General features: G+C 44.7%; 2 protein-coding genes across 2 annotated transcripts in view; both read right to left on the reverse strand.

Annotated features, from left to right (window-relative positions):
- Positions 1 to 8,832: 8,832 nt before the first annotated feature.
- LOC113948096 (syntaxin-1A-like) lies at positions 8,833 to 9,705 on the reverse strand. The gene has a single exon (XM_027645408.1). It carries the CDS (start codon positions 9,703 to 9,705, stop codon positions 8,833 to 8,835), a length of 873 nt encoding a protein of 290 aa, XP_027501209.1.
- A 2,251-nt stretch (positions 9,706 to 11,956) lies between these two features.
- BRWD3 (bromodomain and WD repeat domain containing 3) overlaps positions 11,957 to 25,742 on the reverse strand; it is a 43,104-nt gene continuing 29,318 nt past the window's right edge. The window contains exons 28-36 of the mRNA XM_027645258.1: positions 25,133 to 25,258; positions 24,967 to 25,048; positions 23,350 to 23,406; positions 22,910 to 23,050; positions 22,534 to 22,686; positions 20,901 to 21,064; positions 20,273 to 20,370; positions 19,676 to 19,834; positions 11,957 to 18,509 (exon numbers count right to left, since the gene is read on the reverse strand). Coding sequence (XP_027501059.1) covers positions 17,725 to 18,509; positions 19,676 to 19,834; positions 20,273 to 20,370; positions 20,901 to 21,064; positions 22,534 to 22,686; positions 22,910 to 23,050; positions 23,350 to 23,406; positions 24,967 to 25,048; positions 25,133 to 25,258 — 1,765 coding nt within the window. The 3' untranslated portion in view covers positions 11,957 to 17,724. The remainder of the gene's footprint in view (positions 18,510 to 19,675; positions 19,835 to 20,272; positions 20,371 to 20,900; positions 21,065 to 22,533; positions 22,687 to 22,909; positions 23,051 to 23,349; positions 23,407 to 24,966; positions 25,049 to 25,132; positions 25,259 to 25,742) is intronic.

Genomic DNA, 25,742 nt, shown 5'->3' on the forward strand with positions numbered 1-25,742 from the left:
TCAAAAATTTCTTCCTAAGCAAAGCAAAGACCATCGCAATTCTGAGGGAATGTTTATGACTGAGCTATAAAGTGGTGGTAATGGAAATGCTGACAACCCTTTTGCCACAGTGATCCCAGCTGGGCCCTCTGATAATAAATTACATAAAATAAGGATTAAAAAGGACTTTCTGATTCACCAGTGGTAAAAACAAGTTGGATTTTCAGCCCTGTTGTGTAGTTTGGGGGTTTTTTTCAGTAAGTTTTCATTGTGACCCAGAGGCTGGAAGGTTTCAAATTAGTGTTGGGGGTGTGTTAAGATTTTATATTGTGAATATTTCAGCATATCTGAGTCTTTAATACTCTGCTCTTTAAACCTTTGCTCTGCTTAGCTCAGGAAATTTGAGAACTGATACAATTTTCCTAAAAACATTGTGATTTGATGCACCAGCAAAATAACCAGCTTAAATTTGTCCTAGTGCTGGCTGCACTCTTGGGATCAATTTAGCTTTGTACACATGCAAAAATGTTCCCCTTGGGAATGGAGATATCAGATTTTCCCAGTGCCTATGGAACACTGTAAAGGGATCAATAGTGACCCAAACCAGCAGGCAGATGGATGTTTCACTGCACAGCCTGGAAAAATGGTCCCAGTCTAAAATTCTTCTGGCTAAACAAATAAAAATGCTTGAAGGCCCTGAAAAAACTGTGGATCATCCAGTTTTGGAGCAGTGGATTCCCAGGTTTCCTGGGCAGAGTCCGGCTGTGCCGGGCAGTGACACTCAGCCACGAGCATCCCCACTTACAGCTTATGCTAATGAGTCTCATTATTTAATGAACGGCAACATTTAATTAGTGAAACCATTGCCACACACAAAGCTCTGTAACGAGGCTGAGGGCTGAGGGAGTGAGGCAGTCCGGGAGAGGGTGGGTTTGCACTGGAATGTGGCCCCTGGCAAAGGCAGGGACAGGGTTTGCCCTCTATGCCTTTGCTCCCGGGTTAATTGTTCACTGAAATCCCTCTGGTTTGGGTTTCATTGGCAGAGGGTGTCCCTGCTGGTGGGTGAGGAAGGTGTGTGGATGGCCCAGGTTGTCCATGATACCGTTGGGTCGGTGGGACAGGTCTGCGCTCTGAATTCCAGAACCAGGACTTCTGCCCTCCACTCCCTGCACACACAGCCTGCAGCCTCCCTGCAAACCACCCAAGTGGTCCCAGTTCCTCCCTCTCCCTGGCATGTTTTCTCTCCAAAATGCATCCTCAGACCTCCTCCTATTTTCGACCAAGTCTTCTTTCCCACCTGAGGGGTTCTGTCCACCAGCATCCCTGAGGAGCCACGCAGAGCCAGGAGGAGGCTCCAGCCTGCAGCTCCTCCAGCATCCCTTGCCCAAACAGTTGCTCCCCATCCTTCAGCTCAGGAGGGGTCTAAGCGAGGCATTTGTAGCTTTCTGGAGAGATCCATCTGCTGTGGCTGCTCTGGGAGGAGCCCCTGTGAATCCACACATAAATACCGCCCTGTGTCCCCTGCTGGACTCCCTGGAACCCCCGTGGCAGATGATCTGGAGGAGCCTCAGCAGCATCCTCAGAGCTGCCAAGCAGCCAAGTGGCTTCATGTGTTGCCATTACAGGAGAGTAATTCTGGGACACTGTGTGTCTGGCTGAAAAAGTGATGAAATGGTTTAACTGGGGTGAAATCACAGCTCAGAATTTATCCCTCGGTGGATGAGTGGATGTGGGATGTGAACCCCGGGATGGAGCCACCAGAAACCACCACACGTGGTTTCCTTCATCCCAAAGCCTGTGCTTGTACATCCACCTGCCCTAAAATAGGCCCCCAAACCCAGGAGGATGTTTTAGAGCCAAGCAGTGAAAACTATCTTCCCGCTTAGCTAATGTTTTAAAAATATTAATCAGTTAATCAAATATTTCATAGTTAATTTTATTTATTACATTGCTTTTCTCAAGACAGTGTTTTGAAATTGTTGCAAACTGTTATTGTAGCCTTTTTTCTAACTGAGAAGTAGCCATTTAAAGAGTAAAACAACACTTCCAAACCAGCCAAAACCACATTCAGCCACAACATATGTGTCAAAAAAAAAAGAAACAGGTTATGATGAAAGCACTTCAAAGAAACTGAACTTTTTAACTTTCTGATATGTGCCAGGGACATTTCAAGACATTAAAATGTTGGTGGAAGGAGAATTTAACACCTGCCAACCCCTCCTGGTGTCCAGAATTGGGGGAGATGGTGAAATGTCTGGGATGGCCATGGCCCAATGTACCAGGTCCAAGGTGCCCCCAGCTCCATCCTGTCCCACCAGCTCTTCTGGTTCCTGCCTGAATGGAGACCGGGCAGGGAAGGAGAGGACATGGATTGTGCTCAGGGCTGTTGCACACCCATTAATTATAAGATTTTGGTGTCCAGGCTGCACATCCCAGCACAAGGACACACTGGGCTGAGTGACTTCATCCACCTTCTGCTCCTCCAGCTTGAGTCATTTCCAACCTAAATGATTCTACGCTGAGCTTTAAAAACACTAAAATAAATTCCAAGTGTCTGGTTTTGTAACAAATTCATACTTTGCAAGTTTGAGAACTCGTGTTTCTTGTGGAGCACATTTTCTTCTGGAACTTTGTCCCTCTGCCTTTATTCATCAGAAGTGTTTTGGTCCTAATTTAACATTATTCTGTGGCTGCTTTATGGACAAGAACCACGTTTGTCTCTCCCCTTCTTGCATCTGCCACGGAGACAAAAAGCTGATACTCTGCACCTGTCCCCGCTTCACAAGCAGCTGAAACAAGATTCAGGCACTGAACAGAGTGCCAGTAATGACTCAGTATGGAAATAAGACTTGTTTCTTTTAGACTCAGTATGGAAATAAGACTTATTTCTTTTAAACTCTATTATGTGGCAGCACAAGGCAGCAGGCACACGTTCCGCTGGCGCTGCCGATCCGCCGGGCCCTGCTCACAATCTTCTCCCAGTGCTTTCTCAACAACCCTGAGACAAAAGGAGAAAATACTGGTTTTTCTCTCTGAGACTGATGCACATCTGCTCCAGTCCCTATTTACATTTTTTAACGTTAACAAGGCACTGTTAAAATACAAGAAAGTGGAGCAAAAATAGAGGAGATGTCGCAGACCCCAGGCTGCAGCCAACCTGCACTTCAGTTTGCCAAATATCCACTAAAATTTTAGTAGAAACTTGTTTAATAGACCCCCTGAGGGGTGATTTCCCAACATCCCTGAAGGTTATTAAGATCTGGTTGAGTGAAGCCCCAGATGATGCTGGACTGGATGAGCCCCAAGGTCCCTTCCTGTCAACACAGCCATGATTTGGATTTCCTGGGGGTGCTGTTTTTAAGAGAGTTGAATCCAAACCATTGCTATGAGTGCAGGTTATAAATACTGTGGTCCTCGTGTGCTGCTGATGGTTTTGAGTCACCAAATCTTCCCTGTGAGGGTGGGGAGGCCCTGGCACAGATTACCCAGAGAAGCTGTGGCTGCCCCTGGATCCCTGGAAATGTTCAAGGCCAGGTTGGAGCAACCTGGGACAGTGGAAGGTGTCCCTGCCCATGGCAGGGGGTGGGAATGGGATTGTCTTTAAGGTCCCTTCCAACCCAAACCACCCTGTGATTCTATATTGAAATAGTACATCTGGAAACATCTGGGGGAGCTGGGGCAAGAACTGTGGAAACTTCAAGAAACTCGTGAAACTTCTGTAGCAAACTCACTGCTCCCTGCTGTCCACCTTAACCAGTCCAGCTTCCTTCTTCGTTTGGATTATACTGTCACTAATTCAACAACAGTTTAGTTTCCAAGTCTTTTATCTGTTCCCCGTCTTTAAAAAAACCAACCCTTTTGTTATGGTGAATAAACCCCATCCATTCCTCATCACAATAAACATGGCAATTTTTTGCAACTACAAAATTCATCTCTTTAAAAAGTGCTAATTGCTCCTTTTGGAAAAAAAGGGCCTGAATGTTCCTGTTCCAGCCCAGAAGGAGCAGCATGTGCACCATGCTCTCAAGATTGTTTATCTTCTCTGCTCCTCTATTCTTAATATTCTCCACTTCAGTTCTTCTGAAGCCTGGCAGGCTCCATATAAAAAGAAAATGGGTAAATGATTTAAACAGTAGCCATCTTAGGGTTGAGCTGAGTGTAAAACAGCGAGTAAAATATTCTTTTTGTTACCATCCTAGTGTGGAAAGCCATGAAAAACCATGGAAAGCCGTGCAAAGACTTTGTACCCTGCTCAGCAGGTCATCTTCATCCCTCAGAGAGGCACTGACATGATTGTTTCTCCCCCCATTTATACAATATCAGAATTAAATGCAGAAATACCCACCTCCTGAAGGGCACAGCTTGAGAAATAAAAGGCAGTGAAGGTCTGAGGATGTGGCTTTGCTGAGGTCCACAGAGTGTCACCCAGGAGAGGAGGGAGAGGGTCGCTCTTGGAAACCACTCTTCCAGTTTTCCAACTTGTTTGATTCACATCTCTGTCAAAAGTTAAAGATGAGTAAAAACTGCTCTTTGTGGTCCATGGAATGATGTAATTTAACAACTATGATTTGTGCTATTAACTGCTCCTCTTTGGTGCTTTCTGCCACAATTTCACCACCAGAAGCTCACCTGCCATCAGCTGATGTCTCCAAAGCTTTCTGCAGGTTTATTGCTCTCCTAATATTTGTGAAATAGGATTCACTGTTGAGGAATATAAGGAAAATGATGTCACTTGCCCTAATTTTGTGAAGAATAAAAAATACTGGGAGCTTCCTGGAAGACAGAGAGGCCACCTCCTTTTCCCATAAAACCAAGCACAGGGTAATCTTGGAGACAGGCTCCTCCAAGGCAGACAGCAATTTGAGCTGTAAAACAGTTTCTCATCCCCAGTGGCTTTGTGCCATTGCAAACAGGAGGTAAAACTTACTTTAGAGTGTATTTGATGCAACAAAATTGAGCTTGACCCATTAGCTGGTTTTGAACAGTCAAATTTTTCCCTCTCACTGTTAATTCAACCTGAAAAATTCCCTATTCAGAGTGAAAGGCTTTATTTAAGACTCCATGGAAAGGTTGGAGGGGTTGGCTACCCAGAGTGCATAGGGATGGACAAAATTATTAGAACAAATCCCATTTTCAGTGACCCAGGCATTGATCCAGGAGCCCAGAGCAGAGGAAGTGTTGTGTGAAACAGAGTCAAAAACTCCCTGTAAGGTGACGATTGCACCAGGACTCTCATTTTGGGGCCACTTAAAGCCTCTCCTCTCTCCCCATCGAGAGATATTTGCCCTCCTGGGCAGGCACAGCCTATAAATTGTCCCCACTGAAGAACTTCTGAGGTCTCTGCTTGAAAAAACAAAGATTTGTGCAAACAAGGCTTCAGGCTCCAGAAAACAGGAATTTCCAGTCAGAGCTGCCCTTTGAGCTGTTGGCACAATAATTTGGCATGGAGTGACAGACAAGGGGGAATGGCTTCCCACTGCCAGAGGGCAGGGTTAGATGGGATATTGGGAGGGAATTCTTCCCTGTGAGGGTGGGGAGGCCCTGGCACAGGTTGCCCAGAGAAGCTGTGGCTGCCCCTGGATCCCTGGGAAGTGCCCAAGGCCAGGTTGGAGCAGCCTGGGCTGGTGGAAGATGTCCCTGCCCACGGCAGAGGGTGAAACAAGATGAGCCCTAAGGTCCCTTCCCACCCAAACCATTCTGGGATTCTGTGATGATAAATTATTTCTGGTAGATTTTTCATGCCTTGACCGCAGGAAGAGGCACACAGATCAAGCTTCATCCCTCCCAGGGAAATCCAACAGCAATATTTTAGCACCGGAAAACACAATTTATTTCACGCCTGGAGTAAAACACCCTTAGAAATGACCCAAAATTGAGATGGAACCTGCCCCACGCTGCCCACACAGATCAGGCTGCTGGGACACCAGAGCCATCCGGTTGAAGCAAACACCCAAAATGAGCCCAATCTGTTGATAAAACCCAAGGATGGAGTTTCCTAGACAAGCAGTGTCTCCCCCAGATTTCCTGGCAGTGATCCCGACTCCTGCAGAAAGGCTTGGGAGCCAGATCTCTGCGTTTTTCAGAGGCAGCAGCAGATATTTGATGAGCTCTGTGAATAGAATTGTTGATTCACTGGAAAATACAGCAGAAACTGGGTAAAACCAAATCAAATCAATTTAAGCTGCGACACATCCCTGGATTGGGGAGTGAAATGTAAAAAGGGTTTGTAAGCGAAGCAATGACTTGGTAACCCACACAGAAGAATTAATTTCTGATTTGATATTAAGTATATTCGGAATAAAATTACCAAGTGTGATCTGAGAACTAAAGAAAAAAAAACACCTTTTGGAAAAATTTTTGGAAATGGAAAGATTGAGTGATGGTTTTCAATGGGAATAATCTGAGGAAAATGAAAATATAACTTATTAAATCTCTCCTTTTGTTTTAAAATACCTAAATACTTTTAATTAAAAATTTATCCTTGCTCTTTTGTAACCGGGGAACAAAAAAATGGAATTACAGTTCTAAACATTGATGCAACTTTTCCCATAGTTTTGCCAATAAATGTAGATGTCCAGAGGTTCAGCCAAAGAGATGCTGCAAATTGCACAGAAATGGGGGGATTTAATCCCTTTCCAACATTCAGGGGGCTTTTAAAAAGCTGCATTTACGAGAAATTATTCTGTTTGTGGGTGTTTGTTGTGACATGAAAAACCAGCAGCATTGAAGAGATGAAAGTTCCGTGTTTGAGCTGGAAATCACAAGCCCTCCTGGGGTCCCTGAGCAGGAACTGTTGAGCTGTGATAACCCTCCTCACCTTAAAACCCAAGTTTTATAGGGTGATTAATTTAGTCTGGAATTATTTACTCAACTAAACATTAGGAAAAGATTTTGTATTCTTAAAAAAAAAAAATTATTTTCAGTGACATTTCTTCAACTGAAAGACTTTGCAAGTGCAAAGCAGCGTGTGCTGCCAGCACAGTTACAAAGGCTTTGGGCTTTTAATCCGGCTCCTTTTAATGCATTTTACTACAAATTCCTGTTTTAGTGCCTCTTGTGTCAGCACAGAGCAGAGCTGTGGCCTGTGTGCAGCTGGATTTTTAACTTTGCCTTTTTCTTTTTTTTCCCCCTTAAATGTGAACCTCTTACATTTCTGATGCTCATTTGGGACATAATTAAAACAGCCCTTAGAACAGTCTTAGAAGGTCCTCCACCTTCATCATATCCAGGAATACTCATAAAGCAAATGTGTTTTAGATGAAGTCCCAGTCTTCACTGGGAAGAGAAAGGAATCTTCTCCATCCTTTTGAGTGTTCATGCCCGCATTACAATATTATTAATTATTTTGCATGCAGTAATTAGGTTCTGTCTGAGGCCAATATCTAGTGGAAGGACACCAAGAAGTAGAAAAATAGATGAATAAAGTTATATAAACTGCTGAAGCCATTGGTGGGAAGATCTACTCTGAGGTGTAAAGTTTCTAATCTTCTCCTCCTTCTTTAACTCCTCAGGGGTCCTTGTAACACAAATTAGGGTTATTTTCCTGTTAAATAACCAGGAAAACACCACTGGCTGCTGCAGTCGCTCCGTGCTGGGCTCTGGAGGAGTTGTGCTCCACGAAATCCCCTGCAAATACTTCCTGGTAGGAAGCACTGAGGGGAGCACAAGGTTTTTTCCCTGTGCTTTATGGATAATCCCCTCTGGAGCAGCTCAACCAGGTGGGTCAGACTCTGCCCAGCCACCCAAGGCTCCAGGGAGTTGTTTGTGCAGGGAGTTGTGAGCGTGGTGCATGAAAGGTGGTTAAATATGTTTTACTGCACTTGGATTTGCCACCTCCTGACCTTGCTGAGGGTTATTTCCCTTCTCTCCATGTCCTGGGAGTCTGTGAAAAGCTCCAGTGCTTCCCAGGAGGCTTTTGCAGCCACACATTAAATGTGGGTTTTGATGCAGGATGCAGAGGGTGTTTCCAATGACCTGGAAAGTTGTGGGGGTTTTTAAATGAAAATTAAATAAAGAGGTAACTTCTATTCATCAAGGTTTGAATGAAAAAGTAATATTCATTTAGACATCACAAATGAAAAACAAAGAAGGAGGAAGAGGGCAGGAGCAGAGACTGCTCAACCTGGATCCCCAGGAACCACTGCCCTTGCAGGGATTCACATTCCTGGTGCTGAGGGGCTTCCTGAAAATATCCATATATGGAAAAGAAATGCATTCATCAGCCTAAAAATTAAGTTTTCTTGATTCCTAAGAATTTAATTCAATGAACATACCAAGAGGTCATTCCCTTTCTGCTTTTCTTTAGCTTTGGGTCCCTGCACCACCACGCAAGCTGTGCCATTGAGCAAGGTGGGCATTGTCCTTACACAATTTTACAAGGTGTGCCTGGTCCTTGCATGATCATACATGGTCCTTCCATCACTGTCCAAGGTGTTCCTGGTCCCTGTGTTGCCAGGTAACGTGTGCATGATCCCTGTACCATCAGAAAGGTGTGGGTGGTCCCTGTGCCACCGTGCAAGATGTTCCCAGTCCCTGTGGTGCCGTGCCAGGTGTGCACGGTCCTTAGATCATCAAGTAGGGTGTGTATAGTCCTTGCATCATCAAACAAGCCATGCGTGGTTCTTGCATCATCAAGCAAGGTGTGCACGGTCCCTGTGCCACCTTGCGAGGTGCATATTGTCCTTACACCGTTAAACAAGGTGCCCATGGTCCTTGCACCATCACACAGGGTGTGCCTGGCCCCTGCAGCACCGTGCAAGAAGCACAAGACAGCAGCAGCCTCCTGTGCCAGCCTTCCTTGCCCAGAGCGGGGCACATCCCCGAGAGCCGCTGCACCCCTGGTGCAGGCCCAGGTCAGCGGAGGCCCCGAGGGCCAGGCAGGCAGGGGCAGCAGCTGCAGAGCCCGAGGGCCGCGCTGAGCAGGGTCGAGAGCCGGGACGGGCGCTGGTACCGCCGGGCCCTCTTCACCTCGGCCTGTGCGGCGCAGTCGAGGGAGCGCAGCACGTGCTGCTCCACGCTGTCGGCCGCCCCGTGCTGCTGGGCCAGCAGCCCCTCCAGCTGCAGGAACAGCCCCCACAGCTCCGCCATCTGCGCCTCCAGCTCCAGGAGCTGCCGCTGGCGCGCCTGGGCCACGCTGAGGTGGTGCTTGGCCTTGAGCTCCTCCAGGTCCTGGCCGACGATGCGCGGCCCCGCAGGGCTCTCAGCCAACTGCTCCACGTCCTGAGCGCCCAGGGCGATGCCCGCCAGCTCCGCCTGCCTCTGGATCTGCTCCTTGAGGCGCTGGCGGTAGCGGCTCTCCCGGGCGTAGTGGCGGGCGAGGACAGCGCCAAACCTCCTCACCAGCAGCCAGAGCTGCGTCTGGCGCACGCGGGGCCCCGCTCGCCCCGAGCCCCCCGCCGGGCCCATGGGCAGAGCGCCCAGCCGGGGCTGCAGGGCCGCGGCCTGGCGGGCAAAGGCGGCTCGGGCAGCGCCCAGGCCCCGCTTCTCCTGGGCCATGCTCTGCTCCGAGGTGCAGCACAGCACCGTCTGCTGCGTCCTGTCGATGGTCTCCGAGAGCTGCTCCAGTTGGTCCAGTGCCCGCCACAGCTCGGCCGCCTCCTGCAGCACCCGCCCCACGGGGCTGGCATCATCCCCGGCCAGTGCCGGGTTGTCAAAGCCCAGGGTGTCCTCGTGCGGGTCCCCCTCGGCCGCCACGCGCTGCCGCAGCTCCGCCAGACGGTCCCTCATGGTCCACAGGGGCCTGGCAGGGGAGGCGTGAGGAGCCAGAGCTCCTGCGGCAACAGGAGCCGTTCGAGCCTTTCCCTCCCGGCACCCAAGCAAATATTGATGGAGGAGGGAAGGTATCCTGCGTCAGCTCAAGGCAGGACAGGTTTGTCCAAGAAGCCGAGTGGTGGGAAGGCCTGGAGAGGGAGTGCTGCCAGCACTGCTGGCACCTGCGTCACAGGACAGGCTCTGCTGCCTCAGCACCTCACCCACCGAGGTCTCACACAAAGATACTTTTGTTCACTCAGAAACAAAGACACACAGAAGTACTATCTGGGGGTAGGTGAGGAGGACACCCACCCAGCTCCTGAAATGCCTTCACACCTCCGACCTCACAAAGTACCCCAAAAACCTGCTCCCAGTGAGGATGTTACAGCTGAAGGGCAACTGACACAGGACCACACAGAATATGCTGGGTTGGAAGGGATGCATGAGGATCATCAAATCCCATCCTTAGCCCTGCACAGGACACCCCAAGGGTCACACCATGTGCCTGAGAAAATTGTCCAAATGCTTCTTGCACTCAAATCATCCCACTCCAGTGCCTGTTGAGAACTGGAAAGGTGGGATGGAGGCAAAGCTTGGCCTCCCCCTCCTGCACGGGTCAGGAAGGTTCCATGGGACCACTGATGGCAGTGTTTGAAGCATTGTAATGGTGGATGGAAAAAGGTGCTTTAAGGTTTTCCAGGCTGGAAATGAGCACTGGGTTGACCAGCTGTGCTGTATATTCAGGGAAGAGCAGGTTTTAGTCCATGTGCTGCTGAAATGTATAAAAATCAAAACTAAATCTATAAAAATTATCAATAAAAACACTGCTATAAAATGCATTTCTAAAGTGCACAGGAAGAATAATTGAATTGTTCTCTACCACTCTGGTATTTTATATCATGTCTTTTATAACATGTATTACCACATATGACCTAAACAGGATGATATAAAGTATGTAACAGCTATGATATGATATCAACATAATATTTACAGAGGGACAGCAAAGGGGCATTTGGCAAAGGTGAAGCAGCTCTGAAGGGAGCAGAATTCCTTCCCTCCAATGCCATCTGATGGATGTACACAGTGAGGGGGCTCCAGTATCTCTACAAAACAAGTTTAATTTTGTTCTCTGTAACCAACATGGCCAAGAAATAAAAAAAAAAAAAGCCCTTTTGTTCCTGGGGCTTGGAGGATGAGTGTTGTGTTAAAAAGCAGATATTCATTCCCATCAGAGAGGAAATGCCACTGGAATCAGTGCAATAAAGTGAAATGTCAAATAAGTCACAGGATTAAGGAGAAAAGCCAAAACAGACTCACAGAAACACTGAGGGTGGAAAAGACCTCTGAGATCATCAAGTATAGTCCGTGCTCGATCCCCACCTTGTCACCCAGCCCAGAGCACTGAGTGCCACGTCCTTGGGCACCACCAGGGATGGGGACTCTACCACCTCCCTGCGCAGCCCCTTCCAATGCCTGACCACCCTTTCCAGGAGGAAATTCTTCCCGAGTTTATTCACTGTATTTAGTGTCAGCGCCTGCCCTGGCCGAGCCCGGAGCCCCCTGGCAGTTCTACATAAACCCAGCCCCACCCACCCCCAAGAATCCCTGGTTAAACAATATTATCACTGCTATTTAACAAGAGGGCAAGAACAGAGATGAAAAAAAGAGCGATTCCTTGTTTTGCATGAAATAGCCCTTAAAAAACAGGTAAAACCTCCTGGAGCTGAGTCTCACCCCCTGAACCCACCTCAGTCCCACAGTGGCCAAGGGAGCTGGTCCAGGAGCCTCCTCTTCACCTGCTCATTTCATGGCATTTTTAGCCATTTCACAGCATTTTAAGACATTTTTCACTTCTTCTTCCAAGAAATCATTACTTGCTCCTCTCCTTTTTCCCAGAAAAATGGTATTTTGGAGCCGGGTCAGATGGTGATTAGGGTAACAGATCCCCACTGAGCTGCCACACTCAGCTCTGGCTAAGGTGAGGGTCTCCATCCCATCCTGCTCAACATCTTCCCACTTTTTAAAAGCTTCTATATCCACTTTCTAAAAGTTTCTATATCCATTTTATCCTTTTAAAAAGGATATATCCTTTATCCTTTTTAAAAGCATAAAATCATCCAGTTGAATAAAAAAGCCATTTTCTTTTTACATTAAAAACTCAATTTCACCAATTTTTTTGTATCTTTTTAACATCTCAACTATTCAGGAAACAATGCAAACCCAAAAATAAGAGTTTCTCTTTTTATTTTTTTTTATTAAGACAATCCCACAGCTGGAAAATGAAACATCCTAGATTACATCAGTGACTTCAAAAAAACTCTAGAAAAAAATCTTTACAAATTTACATTTGTACAATACAAAAAACTAACAGCTCATTGCATATAAATATTACATTTGGTCTGCCAACACGTGGCATCAAAATCCCTGAAGTATTCATTAAAGGGACCTGAGATAGCAGATGTGAAGATATGGGCATAAATATCACCTGAAAAAAAAATTAATATAGAAAGTAGACATAATTCTAATAGTTTTGTGCATTTTTGGAGTATTTTAAATCCAGAAGATGACCTGGAGAGCCTAAATCACGTGAATTCCATAGTATTTCTACATGAAATCTGCTCTAATGACTCATGGAGGAATGAAGAGCCTGAATTAGTATTTCTACAGAAAAATAATCCTCAGACATTGAGTTCTGAGCACATCCGAGCAGCCACCACTCTGCCAGGAGGCATTTTAGGAAAAGAAACGGTGGATTTGGATTTTACTGGGAATATTCCAGCAGGATTTCACCCCCACCCAAGCAACACCTCACAGACCTAAAAATCAGGAAGATCCACAGCACTTGCCAATTAAATCCCCAAAACTGAGGAACTGCTCCGAATTGTCCACTGGTTGAAATATCCCCCAAATATTTACACGCTTCCCAGTTCCCCAGTGTGGCTCCAGTTACTATCAGGAGTAGTAACTCCAAGCGCTCGCTTTCACTTGGAAGTCTCACAAACTCCTCTCAGGGACCTGCACCCACTTCACTTCAATGTATTTCAGCACCATTTTTCTAACACTAAAGTTAAGGCTGTGACAGCAATTCCACTGGGAATCTCATTTTTCAGGGATTGGTAGCACAGTTGTGTAAATTCGCTGTGGGCCGAACAGGACAGAGTAAAAATCTACAAGCTTCCAACAGGTCTTCGTATTTCTAAGACTAAAAAAAGGACAGGTTTTGGACTAAATTTTGCAGGCTGTTACTTACTGTACAGAAAGGAGTTCTTTTTCCCTGTGTAAACCTTGGATACACTAAAGAGTTGGGAATTATGTCTTGCTCATGCACAGGCATCTTCTATAATACACATTGTAAGAACACAATGACAGCTCCCTATCTACTAAATATAGATTAGCTTTGGGTGGTTAACTGTTCCTTTAGGAAATAATCAGCATTTTATAAAACTTTGCAGGATGGTTTTGAAATAAAAAGATAAAATTAAGAAACGTAAACACACAAAGACATTTTTAACCCATTAAATCCATGACAGGACACTCCAGGTCCGGACACGACATCCTTAAACCTACAGTTGTTCACTTTTCCTTGTTGTTCACCACTCAAAGATGAAATATAATCAAGTTCTTATCAAAATTAATGATTGTTAATCTGATTTTCTCACATTAATGCTCTGCAATTTGGAGTGGTTGGCAAAAACATTCCCGAGACAACCAGGAGCAGCTTTTCCAAATGCTTGGCAAGGTTCATCTTGCTTTTGGGAGTCAAGAGAGCCTCCAAATATTTTAATTTTTTAAATTCATTAAAAACTCTCTACTACACACCCAGTGTCAGCTCTTTTCCAGTACTACTCAGTCCTTCCACTTCCATGCAGGAGAAGCAGCTGAGGTGGACATCAAGGAAAAAATTCCAGGAAAATCACAACAGGATGCAAAATTTTAAGCAGCCATGATTCTGTTTAGCTTTTGTGTCTGCAGGGTGGGGGTGGCTGGGATAAGGGGGCAGCCTCTGCTTGGCTGATGGAGAAAGGAGTGATGGAAAGAGGAGGGAGGGATAAAACTGCCCAGGATCCATTGAAATTCAAGCACCAACACAAAGGTTGTTTAGAACAGGAATACCTGGAGAGGCTGGAAGCACAGGAATTCTACATGGGAGACATAAGCCCGGGCCAGGACCACAGGTATTCCAGGATCCCAAGTGAACTGTGTTTTCCAAGGCTGAGGGAAGGATGTGCTGCCCCAGCTGACCTGGCAGTGGTCCCACTCCAGGTATGGATGGTCACAGAGGTGCAGCCAAGAAGCCAATCCTCAAACTTTCCATCTTCATTAAATCTGCCTCCAGACATTTAGGAATGTTGCTAGTAAACACAATAAGGCAGATATAAAAAATATGGAAAGTCTTGGGGAAAAAGAGGGATAAAAGAATTAAACTTTCCAGCCAAGAAGTCCAGCCAAAATAAAATTCATCATAAATAGCCTACAAAGGGAAGCCAAAGGTGGGACATGGCAAAGAGGAAAATCAAAACTGATAGAGAAAATAGAAAGCAGGCAAAATTTGGGCTGAATCATGGAATCATTAAGGTCGGAAAAGCCTTCCAAGGTCACCTTCCAAGTCCAACCTTCGACTGAATCCCACCATGGTCACTGAACCACATCACCAAGTGCCACATCTGCTTATTTCCTGAACACTTCCAGGGATAGTGGCTCCACCACTGCCCTGGGCAGCCCATTCTTCCCTAATATCTAAGACAACAGCACATCACTACTGCAAAATGAGCTTTGTCATCCATGCCCTGCTCCGGGAAGACGCAGGAGCACTGCAGGGACAGCAGATTGGAGCTGGGAGAGGCCAAGAGCAAAGACACAAGATTCCAGCCCTATCTCCAAGGAGAATGGAGTGTGTGGGGCTGAGGGTCCATTTTCCAAGGTGCCCTGAAGTGCGCTGGCAGCTCAGGATTGGGATCATGCCAGCCTGACCTCAGAGGGAACAGAACCACCAAAGCCCAAACATCTACAGCAGCAGAGGAGCCCCTGGTCTGCCTGCACACCCCCAACAGTCCCAGAAAAATCACACCTTAAATCCCATTCCTTAGGCAGAGTTTGGAGTTCTTTGTAAAGAGTGCAAGGAAAGACACCACGTTCCTGACTCTGCAGCCTGCCTGGAGCTCGGCACCTTCTGGAGCTGCTGGCTGAGCACCCAGGGGCTGGGCCAGGGAGACCTTTAGATGGTCTGAATCACTTTCCTGCTTCTGCTACACCTGGTGGGCTCACCCTGAGTTTTCTACAACCTCCTGACGGGATCTGGGATTTGAGAGAAAGCATCCAAGGTCCTACAAAAGTGTAATTATTCCCTGGAACGAGGCTGTGAGAAATCAACTGCCCAACTCAGAGGAAGAATCCAGACACAAACCAAGCAAAAAGAACAGCTCTAAACCCAAGTTATTTCTGTCATGCTTATAAAAGGTTCTCATGCACCCAAAAAAAAAAAAAAAAAAAAAAGAAGCTTTTTTTTGCAATTTTTACACTAAATTCTGTTGTTCCAGCACATCCTGCTCTAGCTGGGAACCATGGGACACATGGAGTAATACTTACGCCACAGCAAAGTGATGCTTCACTGGTATCTTCACAGGACATAGAAAAGATACAGTTAAGAACATATTTAATCTTATTCTAATTGTTGCTAAAATACATCAGCTTATAAAATGGTTTCTCTGGAATCCCTGTGGTTTATCTCTCCCCCAGCCCCTACACAAAATAAATAAGGAGTAAGTGGATTTTCGGCCAGTCAGAAAGAGAGGGAAAAAAAGCATTTGTTTTGCATTTCAAGCTTTTCAGGCTTTAGGACAGAACCCCTAGTGTTTACATTAGCTCACAGGACTCATCTAAGGATATGATTTTGACTATGGACTGATGCATACATGCTATTCCTGGTTACCATATGTAAAAAGACCAATCAGTCAAACAAATAATACATTTCTTATAAATATAAATGCGTGTATATATATACAGATATATGAGAAAGATGATAGGACAGGTGTTTATACTTTAAAGCCCAACACAGATCTAGGAGAGCCTTTGCACTTGTTTCCCCCCCCCCGCCCCCAAAACCAGAATTGAGTCCAGCAGTGGATTACGGCTGATTCCAACCATTCCTTAAAAAATTAAAAGTGTGATTTTTGTACTGTACCATAAATTCATATTAATGAGCAGTTTAGGATATACTCTCCTTCATCACAAAACTAAACCTCTGCTTTTTTTTTTTTTCAAGTCATTTTTGCATCTAACTAGAGTTGGTTTTTTTGGAAAGTGAGATAAAATAGCTAGTGCTGAATATAGAAAGTCAAAAATTAAATTCCTTCTGCATCTGAGAATATACATGGGTCACTCTTTGCTGCCTGAGGTTTTCCAGAATTATTGACCAAGCTGTGCACAGAAGAACTTCACGATATTGGATGAAAGTTTAAAAAAAACCTAAAAACCTTGAAAAACTCCAGCGGAACTTTGTAGTCTCTTTTTTCTCTCTGTGACCTGACTCACTCTCGGAGCTGTCAGATCTGTTTGGACAACGGGAGAAAATTGAAGTCCCATATATATTCCAGCCAGAGCCCAGGAAGGAAGGAAGAGGCTGCTCAGCTCCAGCTCAGCCCACGCCAAGCGCCAGGTTCTGCTCCCAGAGGAGCCAGAGCACCAATCTCCTCACAAACTGCACTACCACTGCCCAAAGGGTTTCAAGTCAGCATTTCCCAGGATAACAAGAGTACAGTGCAACAGGAATACTCTTCTGGAAGCTTGAGATACAAGAGTCAGTCTGGAGGGTTCTGTACCAGCATCGCCAGAGGGAGCGGGGCTCCCCCAGCCCCCTCATCCAAACCCACATTTTCACAGATCAAGGGGCAGCAGGAAGGGGTGGGAGCAGCTCAGCCCCTCTGCACAAACAAATCCCCACCTGCACAGAACGTGCTGCTTCTGAGAACTCTGGTAACCACTGAATTGGTTTTCATGGTGACAACAGAATGAAGATACAGTTACTCTACAACTTCCACCCCTCAAGCTCCTTCTCGCCTCTTCAACACGCACTGAATAACAGCATCTATTTTCTTTTCAGTTTCCAGTAGTTGTAAATAAGAGGTAGCTGAGCTACTATTAAAAATCACTTTATGCTTTGAAGAGGAGGAACCTTTCAAATGTTGAAGTCACCCCTTTAGCTGCACAATCTCAATTAATACTATAAAAATATGAGAGGAAAAAAGAAAATAGATGCAAGTAACTTTTGCATTTGGCACCTTTTGTCTAGATATTCATACTTCTCAAGTATTCTCTTTTTAATAAAGTTAATGCACACATAGGACACACCACATCAAAGGTTTGCTACATATTTACAAGGCACCAACCCTTTTGTCACTTTTTTACACGAATAAAGAACCGATAGAAAGCACATCAGGACCCCCAAAACTGTAGTATAGACATACTTCAGTTCAGCACAATTCCATCAACGTTTGGCCTGGGAAGATTAAAATAATCCAGATCCTTCTTACAATATAGAAACTGTAAACATTTTATAGCTGCCTTTAGGATTGGTGTATTGTGCAAAAGTTATAATTATTACTGTGTCTAAGGATTTATGGCAGAAACCACATAAAAACTCTGTAAGAAGGTGCTATTTCTATAATACAAAAACAAAACGAGGGAGAGAATTCATAAGCGTGACTCAAAAATGTCATGTTCTTACTGAGAAGCTGGAAGCCTCTTTAATGTGATGAACTCGTAGTGTGTGGGGAAGAATTTCTGTAATTTAAGGCCTAATGACTAAGGCTTGTTTTGACCAATGAAGTGTGGAGAGCTGAAGCTTTAAAACAAACACAAACTGACAGGATGGAAAAGCACCACTGTGAAAACGTGAGTGGAGTCCCCGCACAACTTGCTTGGTAGAATTTCTGGTAAAATCCCTGCAGTAGAAGGCCATTGAAGTTCTTTTAAAATTGTTCCAAAGTTTTCCACCTGTCAATAATTCCATCCCATGAGATGGCTGACCCTGGCTTTTTCTGTCATTTTGCGCACCCTGCCTGACCTGGAAGTACCAAGGTTCAACGGATCCTCGGTGTGCACGAAGGTGTCGTTGTCGGAGTCATCGTTGTACAGGACAGTCCTCCTGCCCTCGTTCCTGGTTTTGATCCGAGGGGGGCGGCTGAACCTCCCCCCAAACACGTTCTCTCCAAACTGGCCCCCAAACAGGTTCTCAAACTCATCGTCGGCGATTCGGGCGCGTTTCGCTCTCGTGGCTCCTCGCGAGGCCCCTCGGCCTCCGCGGCCTCTCCTTCCTCCCCTGCCGCCGCCTCTGCCTCTGCCGCAGCCTCTTCCACCTCTCCCCCCTCTGCCCCCTCTGCTCCATCTCCCCCACCTGCCCCATCTCCCCCTCCTCCCTGTGCCCCTGCCCTGCCAATTCCTCTTCCCGGCGCTGAGTTTCCGTTTGATTTTCCGTTTGGGCTTTTTGGATTGCACCACTTTGCTGTAGTCATGGTCTCCGTCAATGTAATCCTGATCTGTCCTGGAGGTTGATTCCGAGTCAGAATCAGAGCCACTTCTGCTTTCAGAGCTGGAGCTGGATCCCGATTCCCCACTTTCTGATGAAGACAAACCAGACTTTTCCTTTAATTCTCTCTTCTTTTCCTCCTCCTCTGCCTCCTCCAGGTGCTCGTCCTCCTCCGACGCGCTCAGTAACTTCCTCTTGACTCCTGCCCGAGGCTCTCTGCCATCTCCATTGGTGAGGGGTCCATCAGGAGAGTGATCTAAGCAAACACAAAAAAACCCCATCAGCATCACACCTGAGCCAAACAGGACACAAAGAGTGGGATTGGCCTCAGCTGCCTCTGAAATTCTCCTCAGCTGCCTCAGGTGTGCTCTGGGGATGATCCAGCTTGGAGCTACTCACCCTTTATGTGCTGGGGACACAAACAGGTGCTCTAAGAGGAAAATTCATCAAACTAAATGTAGTTCTTATCTGGAAGCAACAACTTCAAACTCTCCTGACTAAGAGTTCAGGGAAAATTCAGGCAATAAAAGGAGCCCAGAGTGAACATCTAAAACTCAATCTAGTGAATCCTACCAAGGCAGGAAAAACTCTCAAATCCATTTCAAAGCTATATAAATGAAAATAACACTCTGCAAGCAAGATTTATTGCCCCTCAAATGCATGTTCTCAAAAGGCTGAGTCCAGGGAAGCATAATTCAGGAGAGTCAATAACCCAAGAAAGCTCACTAGAATTGTTGGGCATCTTAACTTAAAAATACATAAAATGTCTTGCTGGTGTGGGACCCAAAATCCTACATGTTTTGAGAGTTAAGAATCTGATAATGATGATTCAATATCTTCTTTAACATAGGAAGAGCTCACCTGCAGCATCCAGCATGGCTACAGCACAGGGGTGTGGACTTGGGAAAGGCTCCAGGGTTCAGGCAATGCCCACTCAGTGCAAACTCTGAGTGACATGTCCCAGAAACAACTTACCACAGCTTCAAACAGTGTTTCCCTTTCAATCACAACCTCTTTGTCTTGAGTAGAATAAAAATACTTACATTTTTGGGGGAAACTTTTTTTCATCTTTGGTTTCAACTTGATTAATAAAAGGAGGTTGTGGGGTGGGGATGCCTTTGGTTTGTTTGTTATTTGTAACTCCTGAAGGGACTGTAGGAGTGTAAGAGAAATCAAGCTTTTCCACCTGGAGAGATTTTAAAGGATCTCACTGAAGTCCACGTGGAATCATGTGCACTCCACACCTCAGATAAGAGACCACAGAACTGTGAGGAGTAAAGTAAACTCAACTTCTTTTGTATGGTTTGGGAATATATATAATGTTACACTCAGGCAATAATACCATCAACATCAGAGAGAAGGAACATCTTTCATCTCTAGTGAAACCAGTTATTCAAACAACGGAATCTTATTATTTCTCACCTTGTTTCACTGGTGTGGATTTACTCCTGACTGGCCTGCTTTTCCCTGGATCTATGGCATTTCCACTTCGGTTCTGTGCATTGGAGCCTGAGGAAGATGGTTGACCCTCCAGCTCTTCACCAGTGGCTGAACCCAGAGGTTCTTCTGCTGTATCTGAAACTTTACACAGGACAGCACAACGTGACAGAGTGATTTTTATCCTCTATTTACAGGGCTGGGGAGGTTTTGGATCACCTGAGTTAACAGCCCCAGCCAGGTTCATCTCACCAAGCTGCCTCTACAGCCATGAAGAGACAGATTCCTTTTGGTATAATCCAAAGTAAGATTAATTTATCCATAACTGCTGAATGAGAGAAGCCCATGTACAGGAAGCTCAGGCTCTGGGGACTAGGTTAATTCTCACTAAGGCTCCCAATTCCCTGATCCTTACCCATAACTTCCTAACAGCCAAGTTCAGCTAAAACAACCTAGAGACAACACATTTCCATGACCCTGCCACTTGCTCCCTCTCCTCAGGTGTGTTTAGCATGTGCCTCAGGAATAACAGATCCAATCTGCACATACAAGTAGGCTGTACTTTAGAACATTCCTCCTCACCATGAGATGAGACTGAAGAGCTTGTCCTGGTCAGGGGCAGTGAGGTATTCTGGTTGGGTTTAGGTTGAATCTTCATTTGTTTCTGCTTCCCTTTGGGGCTGAAAACACAAAATATCCCAAAGAGATAAAACTGTCAGCACCAAAAGACTCAAAGACAAAACCAATTTCCCCTGCAAAATGCCTTGATTTTTGCAGCGAATTTATCAAACAAATATCTTTTCCCCAGTGCTCACACAGGTGTAATAACACTAAAAATAGTTACACCACCATGTGTCTGCTAAAGCAGATGAGTTTTCAGGAACAACACTTTATCTCCCTTTTTAAAATCAATACTCAGTTTACTTAGATAATGTATCAGACAGAAGGCTGATGATACTCAGTGTTAAACAACACTTTTTTCAACTAAATGAAGGTGAAGAGACAGTTGGTCTTTCATTTCCTCCAGAGGGAATAACTGTAACCACATAGTCTTTCACTTACCAGAATTATGCACAAGATACACTTGAACACGATTTTATCACCCAAAAAAACAACTGTAGCAGGAAATGAGCAATACTGTTGCTGCCTGGTTATCCTACCACTGTTCCCTGGAATGCCACTGCCAGGCAGTCCCACTCTCCCACATTACCTGGATGCTCTGCTGGTTGAGGGGGAGCTGCTGCTGCTCCTCAGCCGTTTTCGGTACCGCGGCCTCCTCCTCTTCTGACACTGCATTGCTGCCTTGTACTCAGAGATGATGTTCTTCATGTGATTCTCAAACAAGGCAGAGAGTCGAAGGGTCATGCTGTAAATCTGGAAGGAGAAAGCACAGTCAGACTTAGTAGAAGTTCAGTAACTTGGAAGAACAACCAAAAAACAATCACCAAGATGTCCAGACTTTGCAGCACAAAGAAAGAATTCATGGTGACATTTCACTACGAGGTCCTTTGCAGATAATTTCCTTCTGTATTCTCACCACAGAAAGTGTTTTCCTAAAAAGATTTATTTCCAGTACAAAATATTTCCAGAGTAAAAGGAAATTTCATATCTAAATTACTGGAATACAACCTCCTTTGTCAACCCCATAAAGCATGGAAGAAGCAGCCCATAAGATAACTTGAATACCAAGGGAAAAACAAATGAATTTTGCTGTCCCCTCACCTTTGTTTTTGCTTTAATTCCCTGGTGAAATGTCTTAATTCCACCCCTACACAGCTGCACACAGAAGCCAACTACAATGTCCTCATTCCTAATTTCTGTAAACCAGATGTCACAATCTTTAAACCCTTTTCCTGCCCTCTCTCTAGGCCTTGTCTCTGTGTAGCCTCAGCCACAAGTTCACTCCTGGCTGTTCCTCCATTGCAATTATTACAATTTTATGTCTGAAAACACGGTCAAAACTCTGTCTGCTTTTATACCACGAAGACACCAACCACTCCAACTCTGTTTTGTACCAACAGTGCTAAAACTGCATCTGTCCTGGTGCCAACTTGTGATTTTTTTTGAGGATAAATATCATTAAAGCACTTGAAAATTTTAGAGTAATTTGATCATTTAACAGCTTAGGAAAAGCTGACACAGGAACACAGATCAAACACAGCCATGTTTACATATCAGTCACATACCAGTTGTCATTTTTACTTAGTTCATACAAAAATATCTATATTCCAGCATTTTGATCTCCCTTTTCCCTCATTCCATATCCTCCTCCTTAGGGCTTCAATCCAATACATTTTTTCTGCCTCTAAGTCCAAGCAGCAAAAAGCAGGATTAGCACCTGAGAAACACGGGCAACAGTGTGCAAAAAGTACTGCCAAATATTCTAAGTCAACTAGAAAAAAAATAAGTATCTAATCTCCTCTGGTAGTAGAAATATTGCATCATATTTCCATTAATTTAAAAAGGATCCTTTTGTAGACAGATGGACAGAGATAAATATGCAGTTTTCAAGCTGATAGCCTTGTTTCCAGGAATAAATTATTGAAAAAAAATAAAAGCACCTTGTGATCAGTTTTCTGCTGCAAATATTTAAGGAAACAGCTGCAACACTAAACATCTCAGAAGCTTTAAGTTCAGAAAGTTCAGATGAAAATGAAAGTTTTAAGTGATCTGGGTGAGCAGAACAAAGCAAATTTATAAGCACAGGCCCCAGAATTGATATACACTGGTTATTTTTATTACACCAAGCAATGCTTTGCTCTTCAGACATTATTCCATGTGTTTTATTCATGTAGGGCCAAGGTCTTTGTGAAAAAAAAAAGGCATTAAAATTTATTACTTACACGAGACTTTTTATTAGGAGTGTAAGCCTTAGAGTTGCAGAATATCAAACGAATGTCTTTGTAGAATTCCAAGGGACTGGTGTAGTTTCCTGCTTCCAAGGTTTCTTTCACAGTGCTGAAGTCCATGGGAGTGTCTACAATGTCTCGATAATCCTGGAAGGACACGAAATAGTAAAGGCTGATGAAAACAGTAAAGGCTGTCAAATCCTACAGCAATAAAAGCACCTCAGTGTTCATCCAGTGGCTCAAGTAATTATTATTTTACTTTCAAGTTATTGCAGATAATTCTCTGCTCATAAAAGGGAGAGCACAGACACGCCCAGCATGGATGCTTTGCCAAAGGATGAACCATTTTGGATGTGGGAGGTGCACTTACAGGATAAGAGAAGAGATCAACAGGCTGCCTAAAAGGCTCCGAGTCCTCCCGTTCATAAATCAGGTTTAGCAGCTGCTGGCACTGCTCCTTCCAGGCATCAGGACTGGCTTTCATGGGCTGCCTTTTCACTCGTCGTCTTACCTGCAGGGAAACAGAAATTATCAGAAAATTCCAATTTTCCCCTTCGATTTCCTATTAATTTCCCAGCATTCTGATTCAAAGATCTCCACAACCAAAAACAAAAATCCAGGAAGATTCAAGCAAAGCTGATGGCCCAATTTGGCTTTTCTGGTCATATGTAACACTCAAACCCAAAACTCAAAGTTGCAATATTTCAGCCTCAGCCTCGTTATTTGTATCAGTTTTATCTAAACTTGACTGTTGTTGATATTTTTCAAATCTAATATAAAAAAAAAGACCAAAGCAGAAGTTTTACTCACTCTTCTTTTCCCAGAGGAAGTTCCTGGAGCGTCTGAATCCACATCTACTTCTGCCACCTAAAGGCAAAGGGAATGATCACACACAGGGCCTTGGATGGACCCTCAGCCATGGAAAAAGGGCTAAAAATCAGCCAACAATAACAAATATTTTAAATGTAATAAATGGCTCAAGAAAAGCAGAAACTAATTTCAAACTAGAATTTACATAACTCAATCCACCTGATTCCTGATTTTAAGCTGTTTCATGCTTTTTCCAAGTTTGCTTCCATAAAAAATGATACATAAAAACATATGAGAAATAGGAATGGCTGATTTTCAGTCCTTAAGACTCAGCTCAGTTGCAGCCTTGCAGAGCTTCATTACCCTGCCTCAGTTTTCATGCTCTGAGCAGCTGCACTGAGTTTATTCAGGTTTCATGCAGTGCCTTACTTACATCAGGTGGATGTAATATTCTTTTCAGAACCTGGATTCAGGAATTACAACAAAAATTCCTTTCTACACAGCTTTTACCAGTAATTAAATATAAATAATTTTTGAGAGGACTCCACTAGATCAGGTTGCTCCATCCAACCTGGCCTGGACACTTCCAGGGATCCAGGGGCAGCCACAGCTTCTCTGGGCAACCTGTGCCAGGGCCTCCCCACCCTCACAGGGAAGAATTCCTTCCTAACATCTAAAAAATATTTAAACTTTTAAAATATTATAAAGCAAAACACGTTATAAACCAGCTCTTTGGAAGGCTGGAGAGAGGAAGGTGATATAGAGGGAATTTTGGTCACTTCTGAGATTCAAAACTGAGAGTAGAAGGTTGAGTTGGGAAAGGGGGGTCTGCTATTTTACCATGGAAATCTCTCATTTTCTTCAAAATACTTTTTTCACAGTCTGTGAAAACAGATGGTGTTATTCCATCTTCAGTTTTATAAAATAATGAAATTATTTCACTGTAGCACAGACTTTAATTTCAACACAAACCCAAGACAGCAGCACCAGCCCCAAGCAAACAGGTGCTCAGGCAACACCAGGTTTAACTTTCATATTTCCAATTTGCCACAAAAGAGAATGTCTTAGGGAAGAAACCTCCTCACTAAATCTTATATTACCTTGTGTATTAGAAAATAACACTGAAAAGTAAAACCCAAGCGATTTAGGTTGTAACAGGTCACTTTGCAATAGGAACTACAGCCCATTTCAAACTGCATTGAAGGGGAGAAGGTGCAAGGAGAGAGAAAAAGCTCAAGGAAGTGATATCTGGGCTCTACCTGACATTTCACTCCAGGGAACAACGGATGGGAAATGACACAGAATTACACATGAAAACCATCTCTGCTGCCTTGCTGGCAATGGGGAGCTGTTGTCCTCTGATTGAGTAACAGCTCCACTTCCCAGTCCCCTAATTACTCATCCTTCCCCACACAACAAAACACCCTGTACTGGGAGCAGATTAAAGACAGGCAGTTCCAAGAATCATTTTTACCTACTTAAGGGAGCTTATTGTCCCAGGTGAGCCTGAACAGGCTCATCTCAAAACCTCAGTGCAATTACCCAGAAAATAAAGACTCAACAAAAATCAAATTTCTTGCACATGATGAACTTCAGAAGGCAAGAAAATTATCTTACCTCCTCTTCTTCATCAGTGCTGCTCAGGTCTTCTGCTTTCACCTTGTTATAGATCTCTAAGATATCAGTGCAGCTCTGATCTCTGTAGGACAGTGACAAAAACCAAGATACACAATCAAATCTCTCAGGAACTCAAAGCTGTGGGGGCTGTGAAGTCCAAACCTACCCAATGAAGTGCAGTAACACGTCCGTCACGATTTTGGCTGCTTTGACTATGGGACTGTCTGGCTCGTTGAAGGTCCTGGCATTGTGTTCAATGTATCTGACCTCCCACATCAGTGCAGAGATTCTCCTAAAAATACAGAAAATTTAAGAAATGGGATGAAGAAGAAGGTGTGGATTGTTTTCCCTCTGAGATCAGTAGGATTCTGCAGTAAAAAAAGGAATTGGGGATTCAGAGCGAGGAGAAACAGGTGGTCCTCAGAGGGAGAAAAATGATCAGGATGTTATTTATTCCCAAGTTGACTGGAAAAAACCCAGAGATTTCCACTTTACAGCATTTAGCCCATTTCTGGCAACTGCAACACCAGTAAAACCTCTGGTTCAAAGGGAGCAGGGATGGAAACAAAGTAAATATGCTCTGCCTCCAGCACAGAGTGAGGCTCAGGATGTTAAACACACTCCAGATCCAGCCATACCGGCTTTTGCCTTACCAACCAAAAGGAATTTATTATTCAGGAAGACTCACTTTGCCCAAGGCCAAACAGAATCCTATCTGATGCTGTTGCTCACGTTGCTGGAGGGGCATTACAGAACATTCAGCTCAGGATTGCCCT

This window comes from Corapipo altera, unplaced genomic scaffold (assembly GCF_003945725.1).
Source record: "Corapipo altera isolate COAL_440 unplaced genomic scaffold, ASM394572v1 65, whole genome shotgun sequence".
NCBI lineage: Eukaryota > Metazoa > Chordata > Aves > Passeriformes > Pipridae > Corapipo > Corapipo altera.